The following is a 24580-nucleotide window of genomic DNA, read 5'->3' as shown; positions in this document are numbered from 1 at the left end:
TCTTTTTCTTGTGTTGTCCCCCCAGCCCTCCTCGGCCTGTGACTTTCTCCTTAATCCTCTGTGTCTGGTGCTCTTTCCCTCTCTTTTATCGGTGTCTTTCCTACTGTTTCTCCTTACAGCCTTTTCAATTCATTTTTCCTTCCTTAATCTTCCCCACACAACCCTCTCTTTCCTAACTGGCTGCCATTTGGAATTGAGTTATAGATTTTCAATATGTATTTCTTTCATTTTGTTGTTACTCTTCCTAATTTAAGCATTAAGTTTTGCTTCTTCGGCATGTTTCTCTTTCACAACCAATCAACATATCTTCAAACTTAAGTAACTTGACTAAAGGAGGGGGCTTTTCCTACCTGTGTACCAGGAGGGGCTGAGCGTCTGTCCTCAGATGTGACCCGGTACTTTGGGGAGGAAGACAGAGCCGTGAATAATGCTGCCTCACCTCGGGGCTGACCATCTTTCAGCTCCTTTAATCTCTTATTTTCTTGAAGGAAAGGACAAGAAGCAATTTAGTAGGTCATATATCTGTGAGAGGAGAGTGGGAAGGGCAGAGAGTGAATTTAAAAACCTAGGTAAACCGAGACTACTTGTGTCTCCACTCTGAAGCAAGATGCTGTGTGAATTTGATGGAAATTTCTATGGGAAAATGTCTTTGAGTCTAATCTCTCAAAGGTGATTGATGACAGGGCTTCACCAGCCAATAATCTGGCACAGCTATACTGGACCACTTAGCATCAGACTCTCAGAATATTGCCCGCAGTCACCTGTGTCTTTTGCCTAAGCACTTTAATAATGGCTATGTACATGGTGAAAGTAAAACACAAAACTTAAGAACAAATCACATTTATTGTGAACTTGATAGTTTGTAAAGAGCTTTCACATTAGCATCTCAGTTTGGTCTCTACAACCTCACTGTAGAAAAGGTAAAAGAAAAAAAATCACAAGCAAACAAACAAAACCTGCATCTTGAATTGCTTAAGAAATTCACCCAAAGTTGCATGACTGGTGGATGGGTGAGCCAGAAGGCCAGGCCTCCTGGCTGTCATGACCATTTTGGCTTCTTTCTGTCCCTTTCTCCTCTGACCCCACCCACAGAAATGCTAGGAAGTGTCCGAGCTGTGCCACTGGAGTGACTGTATGGGAAAAAACCGTTGTAATGGACAGGGTCATCTCTTTGGAAACTGCAATCCCAAGGGATGCATTCCGTGCTTTAAATTTTGTAATGTCATTTCAGAGGCATAGGTTTTTATTTGCCCTGGCTTTGCTATAAAACAAAGCGTAGCATTTTCAGCCATCCTTGACATGGTAATAATGAACCTATAGAGGACACAAATTCAGCACTTAAACCTCCTTTAACAACACTTCCAGTGAGAGTCTCCTCATTGTGTTGAAGAAAACGTTTAAGGTAACCTCATCCTTTCTCTTTCTCAAAAAGGTACGGCCGAATAGTCATTTACTTAGTATCCTGTTTCGGTGTTGGCGTCGCTGGTGTTGTGGTGGCATTTGCGCCCAATTTCCCTGTGTTTGTGGTCTTCCGCTTCCTACAGGGCGTGTTTGGAAAGGGGACATGGATGACTTGCTACGTGATTGGTAAGACCTGGCTACGCCTCCTTGTCTGTTTGAGAACCAGGGTTAGGCGGGTGAGAAGTGCTGCTGGTCAGCCTTCCTCCTGCAAGTACGGTGAGGCTTCATTGCTGCAACGTTATTTCTGCGAATGGGAGGATGCAGGGGCAAGATGCTGACTCTTCATAAATTCAAGTTCCATCTTGTTTTGGGAACCAAATATGGACTCTCACCAAATACTGTGATGAACCACTTTCTAGCACAGCCATACTGTTATCACATGGCTTCTTGCTTTGTTTCCTTAGAGATTAATCTTTAGAAAAATTTCAGTAGTTCCTTGAAACTTTTTTTTTTTTTTTTTTTGGCTGTGCCGTGTGGATTGTGGGATCTTAGTTCCCTGAACAGGGATTGAACCCGGGCCCTCAGCAGTGAAAGCACAGAGTCCTAACCACTGGACCACCAGGGAATTCCCCCTTGAAACATTTTTAAAGCATTTTCCATGTATTTCTGTGATACAGTTTGAGGTAACATTGCGGTGCTCTCAAATATTATTTCTTTAATTCTATTCCTTACGTACAAGTGGAGAACTTTTTGCCATGCAGGAGATATGACCTGAAAATGAGAAGTTCATTTGTAACCCTTTGCTATCTTCCATACCTAGAAAGTTGGATGTCTGAGTGTGAAGGAAAGAAAAACTTCTCTTTGCTCCTATTACTGGGGAAGGTCCTGGCCGCTACCTTTCCAGCAGTGTCTGGGATAGGCACCCACTCAAAGTCGTGGTGGATTTGTGACCAGGGAAATGTGAAGCCTCCTCTTTGATTATCACCCCAGATCTGTGGGCTTCCACTCACTTCTGTTACTGCTGGACAACCCCTCTTTGGGGTGCCCACTTTGGGGACCCTTTGAAGATCTTTTTGTGGGCGAGGAAGGAGAGAGAGAGCTGGGGGGACTGATGGTTGATGGCTGGGGCAGAAGGGATAACTTTGGACTATGAAGCGTTTTTAGGGAGACCCCAGTCTAGGTGAGTTTTCCTAGTTGTGATCTTAGGGCAGCAATAAGGTAACATATGCCAGGATGATCAGAATGGAATTAGGGACAGATAGAAACAGATCAGTGGGAGGGGAGGGGAGGAAAGGATGCCAGCAGTAAAATTCTTCATGTGATTTTAAAAGAAATATCACACAAATGAAAGGTCCAACACTGTGGAGAGAATTATCATTTGATAGAAACTATCTTGTGATAGTGAAAAATTTATCTGTAGAATCTAATGTTCATGATGAATCACCTAAAGAGACTGTAATATGCAAATCTTTAAAGACTGTGATAAAATCTAGCCACTTTATTATATTTATGTTTTGATAATTACAATTACTTTTCAAAATAGTCATCGTCTAAGCTTTCCTAAAACCAACACATATATTCTTTGTATACCCGGAAGGGTGCTCGGCTGGGTGTGTAGGAGGATTGCACATGCTTGTTGATAACGCAGAGAAGAGGGGTAGAGGGAGGGACTTGAGCTGTCTGGGAAACACATCCCCATCAGGTCAGTGCCTATGGAAGCTTCGGGATCTTTGAGAGTCCTGTATAGTATTCTAGCGATGCTGATGGATGGATGTCACGGGTGTAACATCTCTGTTTGTTTGTTTGTTTGTTTTGGAGCTGATCTTGAGCTTCCCTAACCTCTCTGTTTGTTTTCCTTCAGTGACAGAAATAGTAGGTTCAAAACAAAGGAGGATTGTGGGAATAGTGATTCAAATGTTCTTCACCCTTGGAATCATAATTCTCCCTGGAATTGCCTACTTTATCCCCAATTGGCAAGGGATCCAGCTAGCCATCACGCTGCCCAACTTTCTCTTCCTCCTTTATTACTGGTAATGTGGTTTTGGTCATTATCAAATTTATTCGTATTCCACAGAAATGTAGAATCTATGCTTCCAAACCAACATGAAAATGAAGGCGAGATTTTCTAACATCTCCAGAATGGCTATGGGCTTTGCGAATTTCTAGAGATTATTTATTGGTTTTTGACTAATAGTTATTATTAAATTAATAAAATTGAAAAACACCTTTAAAATAGAGTATTAATTATGTTTTATTATTTTGTAATATTTTTATGAAAACTACAAGGCAACAAACCATATCTGCCAGTATTTCAACATGCAGTTTAAATGCAATGAACAAGATTGCTTCTCTGTATGTTTTATTAAGCAAATTAATGTGACTCAGGTATTCTCAGGGGAATAAGAAAATGTTAAGAGCATCAGAAAATTAAGTTATCGGAAAGTTACAGGTGTATGCATTTGATTCTTATTAGAATGAACATATTTTAATCATCCTCTAATTTAATTTTAATATATGAGCAAACCAGTTTACATAAATTGGGTTCTTAACCTTTTCCTAAATGTTCATTAAATCCCAGTTTTTTTCATCTTTGTAATTGAGGACTGTATATTCTAAGACAGCCTTCTTGCAAGGGCAATGTAATATTGATTATTTTTATCATGAGCAATGATTCAATTATCAAGTGAGCATTTTTTCCGTTCCGTTATAAACTTGCAAATATAATCTATGTTTCAGAGAGCCAGTTCTAAGCTCTCAGAATCTCTGAAACATGTATCTGATCGCAAGATCCATTTCGATAGAGAAACTCAAGTCATAAACTTGTGAGTTTTGAGATTCGCAGGCATAACTCAAAAAAGACTTCTTCTCACCAGGGTGGTTCCTGAATCTCCCCGCTGGCTGATTACTCGGAAGAAAGGAGATAAAGCATTAAAAATTCTGAGGAGCGTTGCGAAATGCAATGGGAAATATCTCTCGCCAAATTACTCGGAGGTAATCTTACATATTACTAGTAACAAGTATTGTTAAAGTGGGTGTATTAATTTGTCACTTATGCACATATTATCAAATATATGACTAATCATTTTTAGTTTGACTTTAAAAAAACCTTGGGAAGAATCATAAGGTGTATTAAAGAAGAAATAATTGCGAAGTTGTAATAGCATTATAATTGAGGTGAATTGGTCATTTAGTCCATATTTTATTAAGAATTTTTTTTTTTAATTAATTAATTAATTTATTTATTTTTGGCTGTGTTGGATCTTCGTTTCTGTGTGAGGGCTTTCTCTAGTTGCGGCAAGTGGGGGCCACTCTTCATCGCGCTGCGCAGGCCTCTCACCATCGCGGCCTCTCCCGCTGCGGAGCACAGGCTCCAGACGTGCAGGCTCAGCAACTGTGGCTCACGGGCCCAGCCGCTCCGCGGCATGTGGGATCTTCCCAGGCCAGGGCCCGAACCTGCGTCTCCTGCATTGGCAGGCAGGTTCTCAACCACTGCGCCACCAGGGAAGCCCTAGTCCATATTTTAATAGTTGCACCAAGTTACTTGAATTACTATACTTGAATCACCTACTATAGGCCCCATAGTAATTAATCATTCATTCATCTTAATTGGACAAACTATAAATCTTTTCTTGACATTCAGTTTAAGTCTAAAGATTTGTCTTTAAATTTAGTCTTGGAAGTATTACCTATGCCAACCAGAGCTTGGGCAGTAGTGTAGTATTTCAGCCTTTAGACTTACACATGCTGAATAGTCTGCCCTCCCTCCCTCCCTTCCTCCCTTCTTTCCTTCCTTCCTCCAGCAAAGGCTTTTTGGGTGCCTCTGTATCACTGCATTAAGAGAAAAGGGGGTGGTGTATTATAAGCTCATTCTTGTCTTTTCAAAGATTCGATATGCAGCCGAAGACATATACATGTATTTGAAGCAACGCCTGAATAATTAGAGAATAACATATAAAAAAGATATGATTTTTGCTTTAGCTGCAAAGACTAAGTGAATGCAGAATAACAGAGGATTATTATAAAAGGAATATTTAAGAATAATTTTTTTAATTTATTTAATTTATTTATTATTGGCTGCGTTGGGTCTTCATTGCTGCGCACGGGCTTTCTCTAGTTGCGGCGAGCGGGGGCTACTCTTTGTTGCGGTGCCCGGGCTTCTCATTGCGGTGGCTTCTCTTGTTGTGGAGCATGGGCTCTAGGCACACAGGCTTCAGTAGTTGTGGCATGTGGGCTCAGTAGTTGTGGCTCGTGGTCTCTAGAGCACAGGCTCAGTAGTTGCGGCGCACGGGCTTAGTTGCTCCACGACATGTGGGATCTTCCCAGACCAGGGATCGAACCTGTGTCCCCTGCATTGGCAGGCGGATTCTTAACCATCGCAACACCAGGGAAGTCCATAAGAGGAATTTTTAAATGTTTAATATTAATATTGCTAACATTGTTTTCTTTTGTAGCATTCAGTTTGTTTTGCTAGAAACGTTCTGATAAACATGGGTTTGTGGGTTGTATTGTCAACTCCCCAGCTTCCTAGCTCCCCAGAACCTGGTTGGATATATTCGGATTTCTACCTTCTTCTTTCACTCTTACATTAAGCGACAAGCAGTAGGCTCTGGGTTTACAAAGGTTTCAACTGACCAATTGTCACTGTTGGAAGTAGATTAATGATTTACCTTGAGGTTTACAGGTCATAAAATATATGGTAAAGATAAAACGTGATCTGTTCTAACCATGAAGACTCATCGATCCTTGTCATTCTTTGACTGAGAACATTTGAGCTGTGCTTGTAAGGAAAATAATATCCCACTGCCCTCTCAGCTTGCTCTGGTCACACGAGCCATTGGTCTGCACAGCTGGATCAAATGAATGATACTTCGTACTCAGTTTTAATGGCCAAATGAGTATTTTTGCTATTCATTCACCAGTATCCTGAAGACATTGCACGTAGTCCCAGAGCTAAGCATGTGTGAGATCTAAATCAAGGTTTTAAGAGTATAGAAAACATAGTGTGTGCTGATGGCTTATGAAAGAAGATGCTGCATTAACCGGGCACGTTGTGTGTTATCATGAGTGTTGCTGAGAGGCCAGAGGATGATTCCCAAAATAGCTGTTATTCCACATCCTGTGAGTGTCCAGTCCAACACCCACTGACCCGCTTCGAATTCATGAGCAGGATAGAGATCATTTCAGCAGGGAAGTACTTAAATGCTCTACATGGTTGTGATAGTAAAAGATCGGGAACTATGGATCCGGTGGCTTCCAAGACACTTGAACTCTAGTTTTTAGCAGTTAGATGATCTCCATTTGAAAGTCAGGTTTGATCAGACTTCAGTTTCTCTAGGACTTCAGTTACTCTAGGATCCTAGCTACCACTGTGGGCGTAGGATCCTAGTGATAGGTGTTGTGATAGGTTGATAAGCCTCTTCGGTCTTTTTTAATCTATAGGTTTTCTTTTTCTGGCAAATTTTTCTAGCAACTTTGGTGGAGAATGCTACAAGGTTTTCTTTCTGTTGAGCTTTCTGAAGTCTAAATTTCACTGATTACATCTCTTCGGATCCTTTAACATGACCCTCTGTCTTGTATTCCTTGTGATGGAATACAACTAAATATAACTAAATTGGTAGTTAGATCTAGAGTTAAGCAAGTTCAGGTTTGTCATTTTGGGCAAGACTACTTCAAAAGTGGCTTTGTACATTTCCATTAAGAGACACCTAGTATCTCTGTGCCTCTCTATTCTTTTGTGATGTTAGCTGCCACTGATAATCATTGCCTGGATTTATTCATTCATCAGAGATTGCAAATTGACAATATTCCCATTTTGTCATTATTTCTTCATGTGTTACTGGAATACTTATATAAAGACTAACTTATCCCATCAACTGAGATGACTCTCAGATACAGTTCCTGTAGGAAAGGCAGGATATAGGCATAATTCTTTCTTTTCAAATTAGCAAATTGGTTGCCTGCATTCTCGAAGTGATCAATGCATTGTGGGCTATGGTTTTTTAAGCCTCATTATGACCTCCTGGATTTATACATACTGTGTATGTTTCAGTCTTTTGCAGTTATTGTTATTATCCTACTGATGCTCAAATTGCCCCCGTCTTTGGACAGACGAGGCTCATCTTTGCTGGTTCCTGAGTCCCTCTGCCACACCTCTAGTAGTTTCTGAATGCTTCCTTGCTCATTAGCATGACAAGATTTTCCAGGCTTGTCTTGTAAGTTCCAGTCTCATGCTTGTAATCACCTGCTTCTCAAAGGGGCCTTCAATTTTTGAAATAAATGTCTTCAAACTGACCCTGTCCATCTCCAGCCTTTAAAAATTGTACAACCTAAGCAGAAGGGCAAAGTATTGTCTTTAAAAAGAGAAAGAATTTTAAAACGTAAAGACGTTTAAAACACCTTGCTAATAGCTGAATTCAGTCAAATTATAGGCCAAACCATAATTTTCTATTTCAGAGATATTAATGTTTCCACGAAGCATGATAATGTGCAAAATCCCTCTTTCAATACTCAGAAATACTGGTAGGTAGTGCAGGCATTTGACTTGAACTCCAGCACCAGCACCAAGGCAGGAGCCTATTATAGTTTTGGGGGTAATGCTATCAATTACTCCTATTTTGGCAACTCAAGGAACTATTGCCCATGTCAAAAGTAGGACCACCAGGAAACCTTACAGTTACACAGTCACCTCACACCTTCAGAAACCCTCCGTTGCCTTAGCTGGTATCCCTGCTCTCTGGATATAATAACATCAAGGCACCCATGCCCAAGGCTGGTTGCCCAATGCTCTCCTTCCACTTTTCACGGAACCTCTCTTTGGTAAATCCTGACTTTTGGAAGAAGTTATTACCATGTAAATGACCTCATCCCCCAAGACCTCTCCAATTCCCACCTCATCCTAGGGGTGCACACATCCTAGGTTGCAGTGAAGCTAAAATGAATTAGAAAGAATCTGCTTGGTAGCAGAGCAGCCCTAGGAGATCTGGCAGTTGTACCCTCCTCTCGTCACAAGAGCCTCAGCCACCTCCCAACACCAGCCTGTTCCATCACTGACACCCAGAGGTCCTGGTCTATTTTAGGCCCGAGAAGCAGAAGTGGTGGGGGGGTACCAGTTCAGAGCAGAAGCTGTAAAGGCATCACGAGTTTCTGACAGCTCTTTTGCTCTTTCCTTCTGCTACAACAACATCACATCCCAAATTGGAGCCGTTCCTTCAGCGTGGGTCCAGAATGAGAAGAGCTACAACTTGGAACAGAGCTATAGCAGCTGACCTACAGCTGAGACATGGAACGTGGCCAAGAAATCATTGTTTCCCCTGTAAACTACAGTCTGCTAAATGTGTCTCAGTAAGCTACAGAGATTTGAGGGTGTTTGTTTTTGCAGCCAAAGCTAAGGTAGCTGATAGTAATAGTACTATTTCAGTTGCCAAAGTAGGGTTTGGTGATCCAACACATTTTTTGCTATCTAGATGACACTGGATTGTGGTAGATTAGATTATTGTTTGAAATAGTCACATCTTCCCCCTCGTTTCCAATGAATGAAGATACTTCCTGGCTCTGTTGATTGCGGGGCAGAGCAGTGTAACCTACTTTGGCCTTATGATGGCTGAAGTGTACGGCCTGCCCTTCGACTTCGGGCTTGGCTGTTCGGGTTGCTTTGGCCAATGGTAGGCGACCAGATGTGATGCAGTAGAGTCATGAAATGTGCTTGTGTGCTTGGGCTTGATCTCTGTGCTTCAGCCATCACTGTGAGAAAAATATTTCCTGGTTCTCCTACTGACCACATAGAAGGCTAAGAGACATTTGGAGGAAGCCTGCTGCAGCAAAGTCTCCCCAAACCTAGATCAGCAGTCTCCCAGCCAGCCCACAAATGTGTGAGCTCAATGAATGCTTATTATTTTATGCCACTATGCTTGTTACAGAGCATTATTTATCAAAAGTCAACTGATATCCTGATTAAATAGCCCTTGTCACTTACTGACCTGGATTATACAACTACATAGGTAGTAACTCTGGCAGCAGTTTTGGTTTCATTTTTTTAAAAAAGGATTTTAAAGGCCCTTATCCTCAAGATCTCTCTCTCCCCCTCCTCCTCCTCCTCTTGTCTTCGTGTGGGATATGCTCATGGAAAATAGTAGGCTACAACTCTAGTTAACAAAGAGGCTCTAATACTACAGAACTGAATATGTCCGTATTTGTTGGCGATATTGTTATGCTCTGTTGACTCAAAAACCTATAAGGCTTGATTGTAATTTCCTTACTTTTATGATATGTCTGTAGAGTTCACTGTTCATAGCTAATCACAGTTTATTGAAATGTCAGTACCAGATGTTACACTGATAATCATTCATGCATAAACACACTCATGGGCAGTTCCCATGGTGACATGTTTGGGTGACACCAAGAACTGATACTTGAGCTTTCTGATCCCAAAAGGAACATCATCAATATAAATGATCCCACTCTGATATATTTCCAAAATTGAATATATTAAAACCTCATTAAAAAGTGTCAGGCTAATTTTTAGATTACCTTAGTTACCAGAGAGACTTCCAACACTTAATAGCTGCCATATTTCCTATATTTTAATGAACCGTCACAGAAGTATCAATATTGCTCCAGACAGGGACTTTCCAGCTTTGGGAATGTCTGTTTCTGACATTTCCTTTCCAAAGGGGATTTTTATAAACATAATTTTTGTTCTTCCAAAAGAGGAACCACACCGTGATTCTGGCTGTCATGAAGTCCATGTGAGTTGTGTGGTATTTTCATCCAGTTGTGCTGTCTTTGTTAGTTTTTGTGTTTAATTATTATCTCAGACTTGAAACTTAAAAACTCTCCCATAGAATTCATTTCAAAAGATCCAGAGAAAGTAATTTAGGCCCAAGCAGTGACCGTGTCAAGAGTGAGAAAGGTGTGAGTTTAGAAAATAGTAAAAGACAGTGGGAAAAAGTCTCTGGAAACTTGTACATTACTTTCCCTTAACAGAAGTAAATCTTCATTCTTTGACTTCACACAGAGTAAATGATGCCAATTCTACCAGCAAAGCCATCATCCTTAACATGACATGCTAAAATGATTACTGTAATATGCATGCCACCACATTAGCTTTAATTTAGAATATTCTTGATTGCATAAAAAAATGTCAGGACACTTCATATACTAAACATAAAATGGATCTTTGGAGCTGAGAAATAATTTAATAGTACTCTAGTTAAATCCATTTTTGGAAATAGCCTGAGTTCTATAAATGGGCTATATTTCAATTCTAATTAGTTCCCATGTCTTTAACTTTTTGAAAATAAGACAATATTGCATGAATAGGGAAAAATGTTTATGCTACAATTTAAAAAGCCATAAAAACAGCAGTGAAGGACTGTTGAATCCAGAGTGAGTTCCTTTCCCAAGCTGGGTGATTAAATAGTAAGTTTCTTCCACTAAAGGAAATTTGGCCTAAAACCTTCCAGGTCAGCGGGCTCTCATTTCACCTGTACAAATCTTGAGGAAGAATGATCCAGAGCATCATATGACTTTAATTGAGCTAGAAATCCAAGTGTCATATCCCTTAAAGAATGAGATTACAGCCCTGGAGAGGGCAAGGCAGATTTTCAGGGCATCTCCCCAAAGAGCAGCATTTTGAGTGAGGAACCCTGGGAGACAGGCCTTCTCTTTCCCGCCCTCAAATTGACCTTTCAGAGTCCCTCTTGAAATAACTGGGCTGTATGCTCTTGCCACGGTCTTAAGCTTGAGAAGTATACATCAGAACTGTGAAAGAAAAGCACTCAGCATCAGTGTTATATAAATATAAATAAATATATATGTAAGTATAGTGATAGCAGTCAGTTCTGGTGTCTGATGACATCTTTCTAACAAGTAATTGGATCTACAGAACCCAGGACAACTAATGGACTCAGATGGTTACCAGGAGGGTGACCAGTTGTCCTTGTTTGCCCAGGACTGGGAAGATTTCTAGGATAGTGAAGTCTCAAAGCTAAACCTAAAGAAAGTCTCAGGCAAATGGGGGTGAGCTGGTCACCCTGTGACTAGGTCAGTCCTCACCTTCCCAGCTATGCTTAGAGGAGGATACCAAAGATATACATTTTCTGGCTTCACAAGCCCCTCCCAGCCCACTGCGGACCCTGATCCCTATGAGAAGACAGTGGGATGCCTGGCCTGACTAGAGGATGGGACCTGGGATTTCCCGATGTCAGATGCAAGCTGCCGGGGCCCCCAGGTGCCTGCCAGGCTTCCTCTTTCTTCCTCAATCCCTAATTCCTTAAAAAAAAAAAAAAAAAACTTTTACAGCCTTTATTTGAAGGTCTAACATGAAGTGATATTCCTTTGAAAAAAACGCACACTTTATTGATGTATGATTGACATGCAGAAAGCTGTACATATTTCATGTATACAACTTGCTCAATCCCCTGTTTCTACTATAGTTCTTAATCTGGACTTGAACCCTAGTTGTTCGACTGGGGCCCTGGCCCCCTGCTTACTTTCTGCCTGTTCTTTCTTTCAAAAGTGGGGTCCCACTGCTGATGTCTTTACTCATCTGTTGTCATAGAGTTAGATGTTGCCCCTCCTGATAACTGCTGCCTGCTCTTTCTGGAGACTGCGGCTGCTGAGAACCCGTCCTCCAGGTGGGTCCCACACGGGACAGCAGTGCTGGCCCACAGGGGACCCAGGTGTCGCCTCCCCCCACTGGCCTCTCTTGGTGTACATTCTTGGTCCAGACACAGAGCCAAAGCACTTCCATTCACCTGGCCTGCTCTCCCTAAAGCTGAGATTCCAGCAAACACCGTAGGCAAATGATGCTGGATTATGACGCAAGGGGAAGAGTTCCAAGCTCTACATGGTGACATTTAGTGACAACATAGCGACAACTCCTCATTCATTAGTTACAGAATCTGGGAACAATGCACTCCTCCCTTTTTCCCTCTCAAAGGCTGGTCCTCGCCCTTCAGAACAACAGCCTTCCCATTTGAGCCCCAGCACTCCTGTGGTGATGCAGAGAAGCATTTGCCTTTTTCTGGCCTAGCCCAAGCCCCGGTGGCATTACAAACAAAACTAATTAAAATATAAAACAAAATGAATAAGCCACACAGGCTTATTTTATTCTGTTAATATTGATTGCTCTTTTTTGTGAGAATTGTGAAAATGCCTACTTCAGTTATTTTAATTCTGGGTCTCTCTAATAGAATAAAAAGTGAGTTTGCTTTTGCTCTTGCTTTTTGGAACACTTGCCAAGAGAATGGCCCTCTAACACCGTCTTTGAAATCTTCATATTCTATCGTGTGAGAGAGGAAGATGGCAGCTTTTTCCAGTGTTTTGTTCCTGTGCCACTTGGCCCACTCTTGTGTTTTTGGCAAAAGCAGTCTCTGCAATCCAAATTGCTGTGCTTCCTTACTGTGAATAAATGAGAAAATACTAGCTCTTTGTGAAAGTGTTCCTTGCTGTGGAGGCCATGATGGGTACAACTTCCAGAACCCTGCACATCCAACTCCCTGGCAGGAATTCCCGGGCATTATTCCTACTCCAGAGCTGCTGTTGCTATGACAGTGCTGCTTGCTAGATCTTCAACCCATTAGGAAAACTGCCTTTTTTCAAGAAATAATCCTAAGAAAAGAGATGCAGCCTGGGTGAAATCATTTAAAGTCTCCAGGGCTAGGTTGATTGTTGGAGTATACAGACATGCTCCTTTTTTCTTTTCTTTTTTTTTTCCACACACACACACTGTATTTTATTTTTACAAGAGATAAATAGACTGACACCAAGCATTGTACATGGATGACCACAACAAAAGCAACAATGATTGCAATTACCAAACATGAAACACACTCATACTATGTCATAATATTGACATTCAGTCCAGTAATCCTCTACTGTAACAGCTCCTTTACTTTGCAGTGAAAATTGATTTGTATATTCTTTGCCTCTGAGTCCTTGTGGGATTTATTTTTTTTAAATTCAGACAGAAAGTCACAAAAATTATACTCATCCTCATCAGTTCACTCAGTCCCATGTAATTAATTTTTTTTTCATCTTGCTCTTTTGTTAGCACTTTTATGAGTTCATCAGTTTTTCATTAGAGTTCTGAAACAGACATGCTCCTTTGATGTAGATAAACATGAGAAAATTGTGCTAAATAGTAACAGAGAAAACATACTGGGATCTATTCGCTTCCATTCCTAGAGGTTCCCCCCCAGGTAGGTGGTATAAAAGGTATCAGGTGCTAGATTTTCAAGGGCTAAATCTTCCCTTCCCTGGAAAAAATAAAAATTAAGATCCATCAAACAGATGGCTGGGTGAAGAACATCCAGGTTGTGTTGCCATAGCAACACTTCTTCATGTGGATACAGACATGAACGGGACCAAGCCCATGCAATCCAGGGATGGCTAGATTTCTTGGTCTAGAACAAATAATATGGGTCTGTGCTGTTTTCATTTTTCTTTGAATCTGGCACTATTGGAGGGAAGTATAATTTAATGTACAGAAAGGGGACCTGATCGAGAGGAAGCCTGCCTTCTTCAAAGAGTGAATGTACCTTTCTTAAGGTGGCTGAATAAAGGAAGCTTTAAAGAGTGAAGAAGTCCTTATATCCTTCCCAGGAAAAGGACTTAGGGAACGTTGGGGGAAATGACCTGAACCAAGGACACTCTTACGCTAGAAAAGCAGACCTTTGTTACCATCCCTAGGAATGGGCATGGAGGGTGACCAAAGAGGAACGTTCTGGCTAACACACTCCTGCCTCGCAGCACCTGTGACCTCAGCCCCAGAGTCGATGGAAGAATCATGTGGCTGTCTGTCCCAGGGGGCCACTGATCCTTGGGGACCATCAAGTTACTGCAAAAGTCCACAAACCATTTGCAGCCAGTCTTGTCTGTAGAATGAATGAATACATCTTGGATAAATATCTATTATTTCAGATGAAGGTAGATGCCGTTGTGATGAATAATGACTAATGAATTGAAAGGCGTTAAGTTCGTAGTAAATTTGTGTTATGTTGTGGTCTCAATGAACAGAATTAAAAGCACAATTCCTATCATGTGGGCAACCTTTAAATTCTTTGACATTAACCAGAAGTTCTCATACTCAATTAGGACAAGAGTCACTGATCAGTAAGTACAAACAGGAGTAGTTTCCATCAGTTGGACAACCGTTCCCTGAGCTCTCAGAGTTCAAGTTACATGAAGTTCTCAGAAAAAGCTGAAGGACCCCACAGAGTCTTGATAAACAGAATTCTTGACAACTTCAGAGATTCGTTCAGTTGTTTTAAATTCAATAAAATAAACTCAACTTCATTATATTCTGCTCTTTCACTGACCTTAAGGACAAGTTCTTCCTGTGAAGTAGTAGGAGTTGAGCAACTTGGTGTACAATTGTCTTACTGTCTCTCAAAGGTGGATCCTAGTTTTCTTTCCTGTTTATGTTTCAGAGCCAACACACCACTAACAATTTAGATCTTGAGGAAGACTGAGGAAGGCTTATTGAATGAATGCTCAGCACGATTATTTCTATAGCACCAAGAACGATAGAGATTAAGTACTTACCGCATGTGTTGATCACTAGTGGAGTCTCCAGGCTTAAATACTTCTTTGAAACCTGACGTTGACAAATTTTACCAAAGACAATTCAAGTATCCACTCTGCAATTCCTAACCGTTAACATGCTGTATTTATACAGGCTGATCTAAAATTAGCAGGGGACAGATTTGATGGCAATTGAGTGAAACATGGGCTCCACTCCATGTAGTGTTCTTCCCACAGTTCTGTAAACTCTATGGTACACTTGGTTCTCTAAAAACAACCAGCCTGTAAAGTTCAAGTTGATTATTAATTATTGCACTGAAAATATTTTTCACCTTGCACACTGAATCATGGAATATTTTATTTGGGCACCACATGTTTAGAAAAACCATTTAAATGTAATTGACATGAGGTCGTCCCACAAACTGACACACAACGCAGCAGGAATTCATCTTCATTTGTTCACCCATTTATTCAGCAGATAGTTACAGAGCACTAGGTTCAAAGCATCTAGTTTTAAACAACCTCCGTGCAATAGTCACTTTCAAAAATGCCTCCCAGCCTGCATTCAAGGTGCCTTACATTTTCTCTAATTCTGTATGGTTGGTTTTCTTTCTTTTTGTTTTTGAGCTGTTTTCAGGTCCCCCGACTAATAGTTCCTTACCTATTCAAATATACTCAGTTTCATCATATAGATAAGTTTAATACAACTAAATATAAATTTTTCCTCTCATTTAAAGCTGAAGAACAGCTTAAATCTCAAGTGTAGAGTTTGGAAACCATATCAGTGTGTTTTAATTTTGATGGCATTTGTCTACAGAAAGGTATTCTAATTGGATCTCAGTTAGTACATCTGTTAAGGATGGAAGCTCACCTATGTATCTGTTGGAATATAATAAAGCAAGTCACATTTCAAAGTTAGAGTAGAGAGTGAAGGCAGTATAACATTAATACACATCAATGAGGTCCAGAGTGAAGCCATGAGACTGAACAGCCTTCACTATCAAAAACCTCCAGAGTCAGAATTCCAGGGATGGTGTATACCACCCGCTCATGGCTTGTACTTAAAAGCATCTCATCCCTCTCTAAAGATGGTTCTGCCTGAACAATAAAGTACATGCCAATGAACAATAAGTACCTGTTTGCAGAAAAATATTTTGCAAATCAAGAAATAGAGAAGGGAGAAGCTTGCAAATTCCAGAACTCACCAAGGACTATGATATTTATTGGGGTGCGTGTCAACTGCTTTTTTAGCTGTTCAGCTGTACTTGACTTTCTTTGGAAAATTTCTCAGCTTTCCCCAATGCATGTAAATAAACATGAAACTAAGGGCTTTCTGAGGTGCAGAAGTAAGGCAAAATTTGAATAGTTGGCAAGTCTGGAAGCACTGAAAGCAGAGGAAATTCCAAGATGACCTCTAAGTAGCTCTGTAGGAGGTGGTTTGGGTGACTGTCATTTTTCTTTGAGCGCAGAGTTGAGCTAAGCCTGTCTCTCTGCGCATGGTACAGCTATTGTTGGGCTGTGCAGGCCCCTCTCATGTTTGTTTGATTTGATTTTCCCTTCCTCCACTCTCCCCACTCTGCCCTCAACAGGTCCCCAATTGAATGTGCTTGATTTATGCCCTTTGATATTGATGTGTCCTTACAAACCAGAGCTTGTGGTATGTGTGGGTTTAGGTGACATAAATGGCATTGTGCTGCTCTAGATCTTGTTTCATTTCTTACTTTTTCATGGAGCAATGTTTTAAAGGTCTCCCTGTGCTGCCCACACGTGAGTGCTGCGTGGTTTTTGTCAGTACCTTCTGCTGTATTTCACATCTCCATCCTCCAAACCTGGGCTGCCTCCAATCATCCTGATAAATGTTTCCATACATGACCTCTTTGTTTATCCGTTCTCTATATAATAGTTTGCATCTGCTAGTTCCAAACTCCTAACCCATCCCCCACTAACCCCTGTCCCTTGGCAATCACAGTTCTGTTCTCTATGTCTGTGAGTCTGTTTCTGTTTTGTAGATAAGTTTATTTGTGTCATATTTTAGATTCCACATATAATGATAGCATATGGTATTTGTCTTTCTCTGTCTGACTTACTTCACTTAGTATGATCATCTCTAGGTCCATCCATGTTGCTGAAAATGGCATTATTTCATTCTTTTTTTTATGGCTGAGTAGTATTCCATTGCATATATATACCACATCTTCTTTATCCATTCATCTGTCGATGGACATTTAGGTTGCTTCCATGTCTTGGCTATTGTAAATAGTGCTGTTATGAACATTGGGGTGCATGTATTTTTTTGAATTAGAGTTTTCTCTGAATCTATACCCAGGAGTGGGATTGCTGGATCTTATGGCAACTCTATTTTTAGTTTTTGAGGAACCGCCATACTGTTCTCCATAGTGGCTGTATCAATTTACATTCCCACCAACAGTGTAGGAGGGTTCCCTTTTCTCACACATGTCCCCTTTGGACATTTGAGAGGTTTCCCGTGGAATATAATGCCTAGAAGTGGAACTTCCGAGTCCCGGGATGCATGCAAGTTTAGTGCCCTAAATAATGCTAGATTGCTTTCTGTGTACACCCATTGAATGTCCTGTTTGCCCATGTACACATTTGGTACTTTCCAGTTTTCTAATTTGGGCCAGCCTCCTGAGTGTTTTAGGTTGCACGTCTCTGGGTACCAGTGAGGCTCAGCACATCTTCGTGCGTGTCACTTTGCTATTTGTGTTTCTCCTCTGGATTGCCTTGCCATATCCTTGCCCACGTGTATTGAATTTTCTGGATTTGTTGGACTTATTGGATTGGATTTGTCCCCTTCAATTTATAGGATTGCCTTTAATATTCTAAATTTTACCCTGTTGTTGGTTTTAGACATTGCAAGTATGTTTCCGTCAATGTTTTAGCTACCCATTAACTTTGCCTATTTTTTGTTTCATTGACCAAAAATTCTTAAATCCTTAATTGATTTGATACGGTCAGATCAGTATGTTTTCACCTGTTGATTGTTTTCTGGGTTTTGTTTAAGAAATCTTCTTCTGTACCCAGAGGCCACAGACATTCTCCTATTAGCTTATGGCTCCGTCACATCCAGGCCTGAATCCATCTGCCCTGCTCCCTCGATGCCACTGTGAAGCAGGGATCCACCTTTATTGGTCTCAGTACTGAGCCGGTTTTCTGAGTACCAGCTAATAAGCAGATGCATCATTTATTAAGTTCCCATTTCTGAGTCTAAATTAGTTTACAACCTGAAACCTGTCTACTATTTTTAAGGAACCCAATAACTCGTAACTTATATATGTGCTCCTGGGCTTCAGATCAGGGCTAAGATGCAGGCACCTCGCCAGTGTTATCAGTGAATGTCCCACACCTCTGAAGCTGCATGTGGCTGGAGATACATGAACCAGATAATGAACCAGATCACTTAGACCTCAGATTCGTATACAACCAGCAGACAATCATGTTCACGCTCTTGGCCTTAAAAGATAAATACACGTTTGTTAGCAAATGCCCAAATATCAATACTTATCCTCTAAAACACACTTTCTGATTCTGGACGTCGCTATCTAACTGCCCATCACCGAAATGAAGGAGAAATACTCTTCAAAGCCGGAACGTCAGTCATGCAAAAGCAGAAGGGATATGAATGTCCCCCCAGGATACTCAAGTATTTCTTTAAAAAATGAGGATTGTCTCTGGGAGAATAATGCCTGCTCTCCATGCCTCTCAAAAGGAGGTGACAGCGTATGAACGTACTTCATCAGCGTAGAACAAGATCATGATTTTCAGACCCACCAACACCTTCATTAGGTGTACTTGGGGGCTCAAATGGGACGTGTTAACTGTTCCATTGCCTGGGCAGCGACGTAAGCTCCTAGTCACAAGCTTTCAATGGGATGGCAGGTGTACCCAGGGCCCCCTCTGCTTCTGTGTAACAATTTTATGATTTATTTCAGTGATAAACTAATTAGTGCCTGTCGATTGAAAAAGCGGTAGAAATAATCCTCATTTCTTTTTAGGAGTTTTAAAGGTGTGATTTTATCAAAAGGACTTATTATTTATAAGAAGCCAACAAAATTTCATGAAAATTGCAATTTTCCCAAATTTAAGTGGAAGTCTTAGTTTAATTACTTCAAAATAGAAATTTAATACTTAGCATAATAAATTCCTATGAAGAAGAGGGTATAGACCAGAGGGCTTTTTTGTAAACGTGAGCTATCTATGGACTCTTTATCATTCAGGATAAGCCAGGTGTGCATGTAACAAACACTCCCCAAATCTCTCTAGATTAAAACCACAAAAGGGGGACTTCCCTAGTGGCGCAGTGGTTAAGGATCCGCCTGCCAATGCAGGGGACACAGGTTCAAGCCCTGGTCCGGGAAGATCCCACGTGCCGCGGTGCAGCTAACCCCGGGCACCACAACTACTGAGCCTGCGCTCTAGAGCCCATGAGCCACGACTACTGAGCCCACGTGCCACAACTACTAAAGCGCATGTGCCTAGAGCCCGTGCCCTGCAACAAGAGAAGCCACCGCAATGAGAAGCCCGCACACCGCAACAAAGAGTAGCCCCCTGCTGGCCGCAACTAGAGAAAGCCAGGGTAGCAATGAAGCCCCGATGCAGCCAAAAAAATTAATAAATAAATAAAATTTTAAAAATAAATAAAAACCACAAAATATTAACTCCTGTCTGTGCCACGTGGATTCACTGGGGGCTCCTCTCCTTGTCACAGGGTCCTCGCCCTTTAATCCAGGCTGTCCTAGCAGCCACTGCCTGGACCATCGCAGAAAAGGGGGAGTTCTAGAGGGTCCTGCTTCAGCAATTAAATGCTCACAACTCCTTGGCAAATCTGGGGAGGGGGCCCCACTCAATCACGCAGGACCAAGCACTGCAATCCTATCACGTCCCTGTGATGGGCTGGGGAGGGAGGAGAGGAAACCAAAACATTTTTGGCAAACAGCGCTCGTGAGATGAGTACCACCATAGATCTCTTTTAAAAGAAAAAAAAAATTAAGAATACAGAATTCAGTTTGAGAAACACTGACTTAGGAAGATACATGCTTTTGAATGCAAATGATGACTACAAAGTAGCTTTCGCCTTCACAACTGGTTAAAAAAAATAATTTGGTCACAGTGTAATCACAATTTCAAAAGTTCTTACTGAAACATAGGAACTATGACGACCCATTTCTTAGAGAAACCACAACTTCGGGTCATTGTGAGAGCAGAAAGAAGATGGTACCCAAGGCGCGAAAACCCTCGGAGCACATGTTGAATAGAGGACAAGGAAGGGAAGCCAGGCCTCTCCTCAGTCACAGCCAGCAGGGAGGGCCAGCTCAGCACAGGGATTTAGAGAAAACACCCTGAAAAGATGCCTGTGAACCTAGCTGATGGGGAACACCAGAGAGGACGCCAGGACCACTGCCGGCTTGCTGAGAGGCTGGTAAGAGCTGGATGAAGGAAAACAAGACAGGGAGCCAGTCCCGGAGAAGACGACCCGCAGGAATACAGGAGGCAGCTGACCCGACCCGAGGGCGCTCTGAGAATACCATCCTGGACTCGCCCTACCGCCATGGCTGGGAGCACTTGTGTGATGGAGCTGATGTCGCCCTGGCTGTCATTGGCCTGTATGGAAAGGGCTGGCAACCCAGAGACAGGGTGGTAGTGCCTTACGCTCCAGGCCCAGACGGAAAGACACCTGCCAGGAATCCTACTGGGCGAAGTTGCACTTCGGCTGGAATCCTGCAAACACCTGAAGCCCTGGAAAAGCTAGAGCTGGGCGTGTGCAAGAGCTAACAGAGCCTAGTGGAAAATATCCCCCAGCTAGTGAGGAGAAAGTCCATCGTATGAATTTATAGTCTATTATTATCTGTGTTCTTATTAAAATAGTTGCTGAAGCATTCAGGAGACTGAAAAGAAATGATGATAAGAATGCAGATGGGTGGAGATGTGGTCTGGCTTTTATTTGTGACACAGCGGATGATTTGTTTTATTTCACACTAGCTTTCTCCTCTCTAGAAAAATCCTTGGCTAACTAGTTACTTACAGGTACTCAATTTGCCTATTTAGAACTAAAAATTTGTGTATCTAGACATGTTCCTATGGTTTAAGACACTGGACATTCTTTTTTTTAATTTATAAGTCTTGGAGTTTTTTATTGAGATAAAATGACATAATATTAGTTATAGGTGTACAACATAATAATTTGGTGTTTGGTGTATTGCAAAGTGATCACAAGAAGTGTAGTCAACATCCATCACCATATATGCTTAAGAAATTTTTTTCTTGTGATGAGAACTTTGAAGATTTGGTCATGTAGCAACTTTCAAATATGCAGTACGGTATAATTAACTACAGTTATCAGACTATACATCACATCCCCCTGATTATTGTTTTTGGACATTCTTTATCATTTGATATTTAGAACTTTTCTGTTTCAGCAGCAATCAGTGACATTTATTGGTGCCATTGGGGAGTTCAATGACATGTTTAATCCCATCCACTCACATCAAATTTTGGTGTCCAACCCCTGCCAAGTTCTGAGTCTTTAGGGTTAGAGTTTTAGAACTGAGAATGCAATCTGTTTTTCCCTCTCTCTGTCATGTACTTTAACACCTCTCCTCCCTCAAATCCTCGCAGATTTGTTTTTAAGAAATGAAGAAGTGTTCCACCACGTGACCCACAGCTGCAAGCCATCAACCTTTGCTGATATTAAGGCTGCACTTTGGATCCCTGGGGAACTCTAGAAAGATGCACTTTTGCTGTTCCAGGGAGCGAGTCCAGTCGTGGGATGGGAGGGGGACTCCCTCTCGGGCCAGATGCAAACTCTCGGAATAAATATCTCCTCTACAGGGCATCCTCACAAAAGAGCTGGCTGAGCCCTAGGTCCAATATAGGGACCACCAGCCGTATGTGGCAGTGGAGCCCTGAAATGTGGCTGGTCTACACGGAGACGTGATGTGAGAGCTGCACCGTGGACTTCAAAGATTTAGTGTGATGTAAACACATCAACTATCTCATCAGTAATTTCACGTTGATTACATGTTGAAATGATTGTACTGGGGATAGATCGGATCAAATGCAACATAGTCTTAAGAATAATTTTGCCTATTTCTTTTTACCTTTTTAATGTTGCTACTAGAAAATTTAAACTGATGTAGGTGACCCTATATTTTTGTTGGACAGCGCTGGTCTAAGTGTCTGGAATTTGATTTTAACTATTTTAATAAGCATCAAATACTGATGATCATTTTAATTATGAGCATTGCTTTACCATATGAACTCTGTATGGTAAATATTTTATCTACTCTTGTTTTAAAGTATAATGAGGTTTTTAAAATTTTTCAAACCACTGTGGGTAATTTCACAAATTCTCTGTTATGGATGCCAGGCAGTATTATTGCCACCTAGAAGCCGGCCAGTGTTCTATGATGTTAAACATTTACTCCTGGACCTTCTGGTTCTGGCCTTCATCTGACTGATGGGGGTGTCCGTGAGGCAGTGGCGGCGGGGGGGATTGGTGTACCGCAGCAGTCACTGTGTACTTCCCCCTGGCCTCCCCCAAGCTCTCCAGCTCCTGATGCTTCTAGAAAAGACCTATAGGTCGTTGAACTTTGAGGGTGACTCCTGGTCCTCCAAATCAGTGAACCCCGAATCCTCAAGTAATATTTTGTTCACACAGACTTCTTAGAGAGTAAAAGGTTCTAGAGAACAGAGCATGTTGGGAATTTGTGATGACACTTACTAAGTCAGTGTTAGATTCAGGAAGAGATGAATTCCCCTTCTCATCAGTGGCTTCACCTTTCCTTGTGAAATATGACAACTGTTGAAAAATCCACCCACTGAGATCAAGCAGGTGAAACTGCAAGGCTGGAAATGCAGCCACCTGACACTATTCCCTCCCCTGCTGGCGCCGGACCCTGCTGATCAGCTGGGTTCTTCCACCTAAACCCGGGGACTCATGTTCTGTCTTGGCCAAGAAGAATAAATACTAGGAGTCAGCAGGTGAGGCAGGACTTCGTGGACCATCTGGGCTTCTCACACGAGTCTCCAGGGAGGTTGTTAAAATGCAGATTCTGATCCGAGGTAGGGCATCTTTAACAAGCTCCCTGGTGACCACACTGTGGACTCATGGACCACACTTTGAGCAACAAGGTTCTCCAACCGTCATTTACTTGTATTCACATTTGTGAAAAATTACCCTGCCTAAGGCCTGGGAGATCAACAGTGCCAGATGAACATTAAATATACCTGGTAAACTTAAGAAAATCTAATAAAAAAGAAATCCATTCCTTTTTTTTTAAAAGGCACAATGACAGTTGTCTTTACAAGGGGATTCATGTAGGACTACCTTGAAAAGAATCTCCCCACCTAGTGCATTGTAGCACAAGGTACGGTTTACTAACCGAAAAGATTTTTGAAAGTGCCAAGTGGATTATTGCCTGGAAGTAAAATATCTCTGAAATGTTGTAAAAATAATATTAATGTCAACTGCCTCCATTTTTGAGCACTCACTGTGTGCCAGGCATGTGTATTGCTGACCTTAAACAAAATTAACAGCAATTGCTATTTAGCAAAAATGAGTTTATTCGGGAATAGCAGAGGAATTACAATTTGGGACACGCAAAGTATGGCAATCCATAGCCCAGTCTGAGGAGACAAAGGGAAGGTTAGCTTCTATTAGGTTCTGGGAAGAAATTGGGGAGGGTCGTTTTGAACAAATGTTCATTGGAGGATGAGAGTTTGGGGTTGTGACGGTTTCACCTTGGTGGCGTTGATAGGCAGTTTGTTGTTAATGAGGATTGTGGAAATCTTTCTTCCTCTGCTATGTAAGTTGAGGTGCGGTGTATGTGCTATTCGTATGCTACTGATGAGAGTTTAAATAATGCGTTGGTAAGAAAATGTTCCGACTAAAATACAGCATCTCTAGCCTGACCCTGGCTGGTTGTCTCTCTCTTTTTTTAAAAAAATATTTTGTATTGAAGTATAGTTGATGTACAATGTCATGTTAGTTTCAGGTGTACAGCAAAGGGATTCAGTTTTACATACACATATACCTATTTTTTTCAGATTCTTTGCTCTTATAAGTTATTACAAAATATTGAGTATAGTTCCCTGTGCTATACAGTAGGTCCTTGTTGGTTATCTATTTTATACATAGTAGTGTATATATGTTAATCCCAATCTCCTAATTTATCCCTCCCTGCCTTTCCCCTTGGGTAACAAGAAGTTTGTTTCTTGACCAGAAACCAATCCCATGTCAGGAGAGCTCTGAACACCATATTTATAACAGATTGTTATTTACAATGTCTTTCTCTTCCTTGGCAATTTAAATTAAAATGTCAACTTCAAGAAGTGTTTCAGAAAGGCACCAGAAAGAATTGTAAATAGAGCTGGATTAATCAAAGAAAGATGACTAAAGTATGCTTTTAACATCATTGTTGATGTAAAGCAAAAGTCTTGGCAGAATTAAAAGACACTTAAGAGCCAAATAGAGCAAATAGCCATCAGCTCAGTAAATGAGTATCAGGACACCAGCGTGTACAGTTTACCTGTGAGCAACCCGTTTATCAACGAGTGTCATTACTAGGTAACAAGACTCCAAACAGACAGATGTTGCCAGGAGCATTTCCCATCTTCCTTTGCTCCTAATGAAAGCAGG

The 24580-nt window shown here is 41.3% G+C and overlaps 1 protein-coding gene across 2 annotated transcripts in view; it reads left to right on the top strand.

Moving 5' to 3' along the window:
• The window catches only part of SLC22A3 (solute carrier family 22 member 3), a 95766-nt gene that overhangs the window by 47348 nt on the left and 23838 nt on the right, over window positions 1–24580 (top strand). The window contains exons 3-5 of one of the 2 annotated variants that reach the window (XM_057527717.1): window positions 1433–1587; window positions 3263–3431; window positions 4275–4392. In XM_057527717.1, the coding sequence (XP_057383700.1) occupies window positions 1433–1587; window positions 3263–3431; window positions 4275–4392 (442 nt within the window). The remainder of the gene's footprint in view (window positions 1–1432; window positions 1588–3262; window positions 3432–4274; window positions 4393–24580) is intronic. The other variant, XM_057527718.1, reaches the window with a different exon arrangement.

This window comes from Balaenoptera acutorostrata, chromosome 14, assembly GCF_949987535.1.
Source record: "Balaenoptera acutorostrata chromosome 14, mBalAcu1.1, whole genome shotgun sequence".
NCBI lineage: Eukaryota > Metazoa > Chordata > Mammalia > Artiodactyla > Balaenopteridae > Balaenoptera > Balaenoptera acutorostrata.
This window is presented reverse-complemented; position numbering and strand designations above follow the sequence as displayed.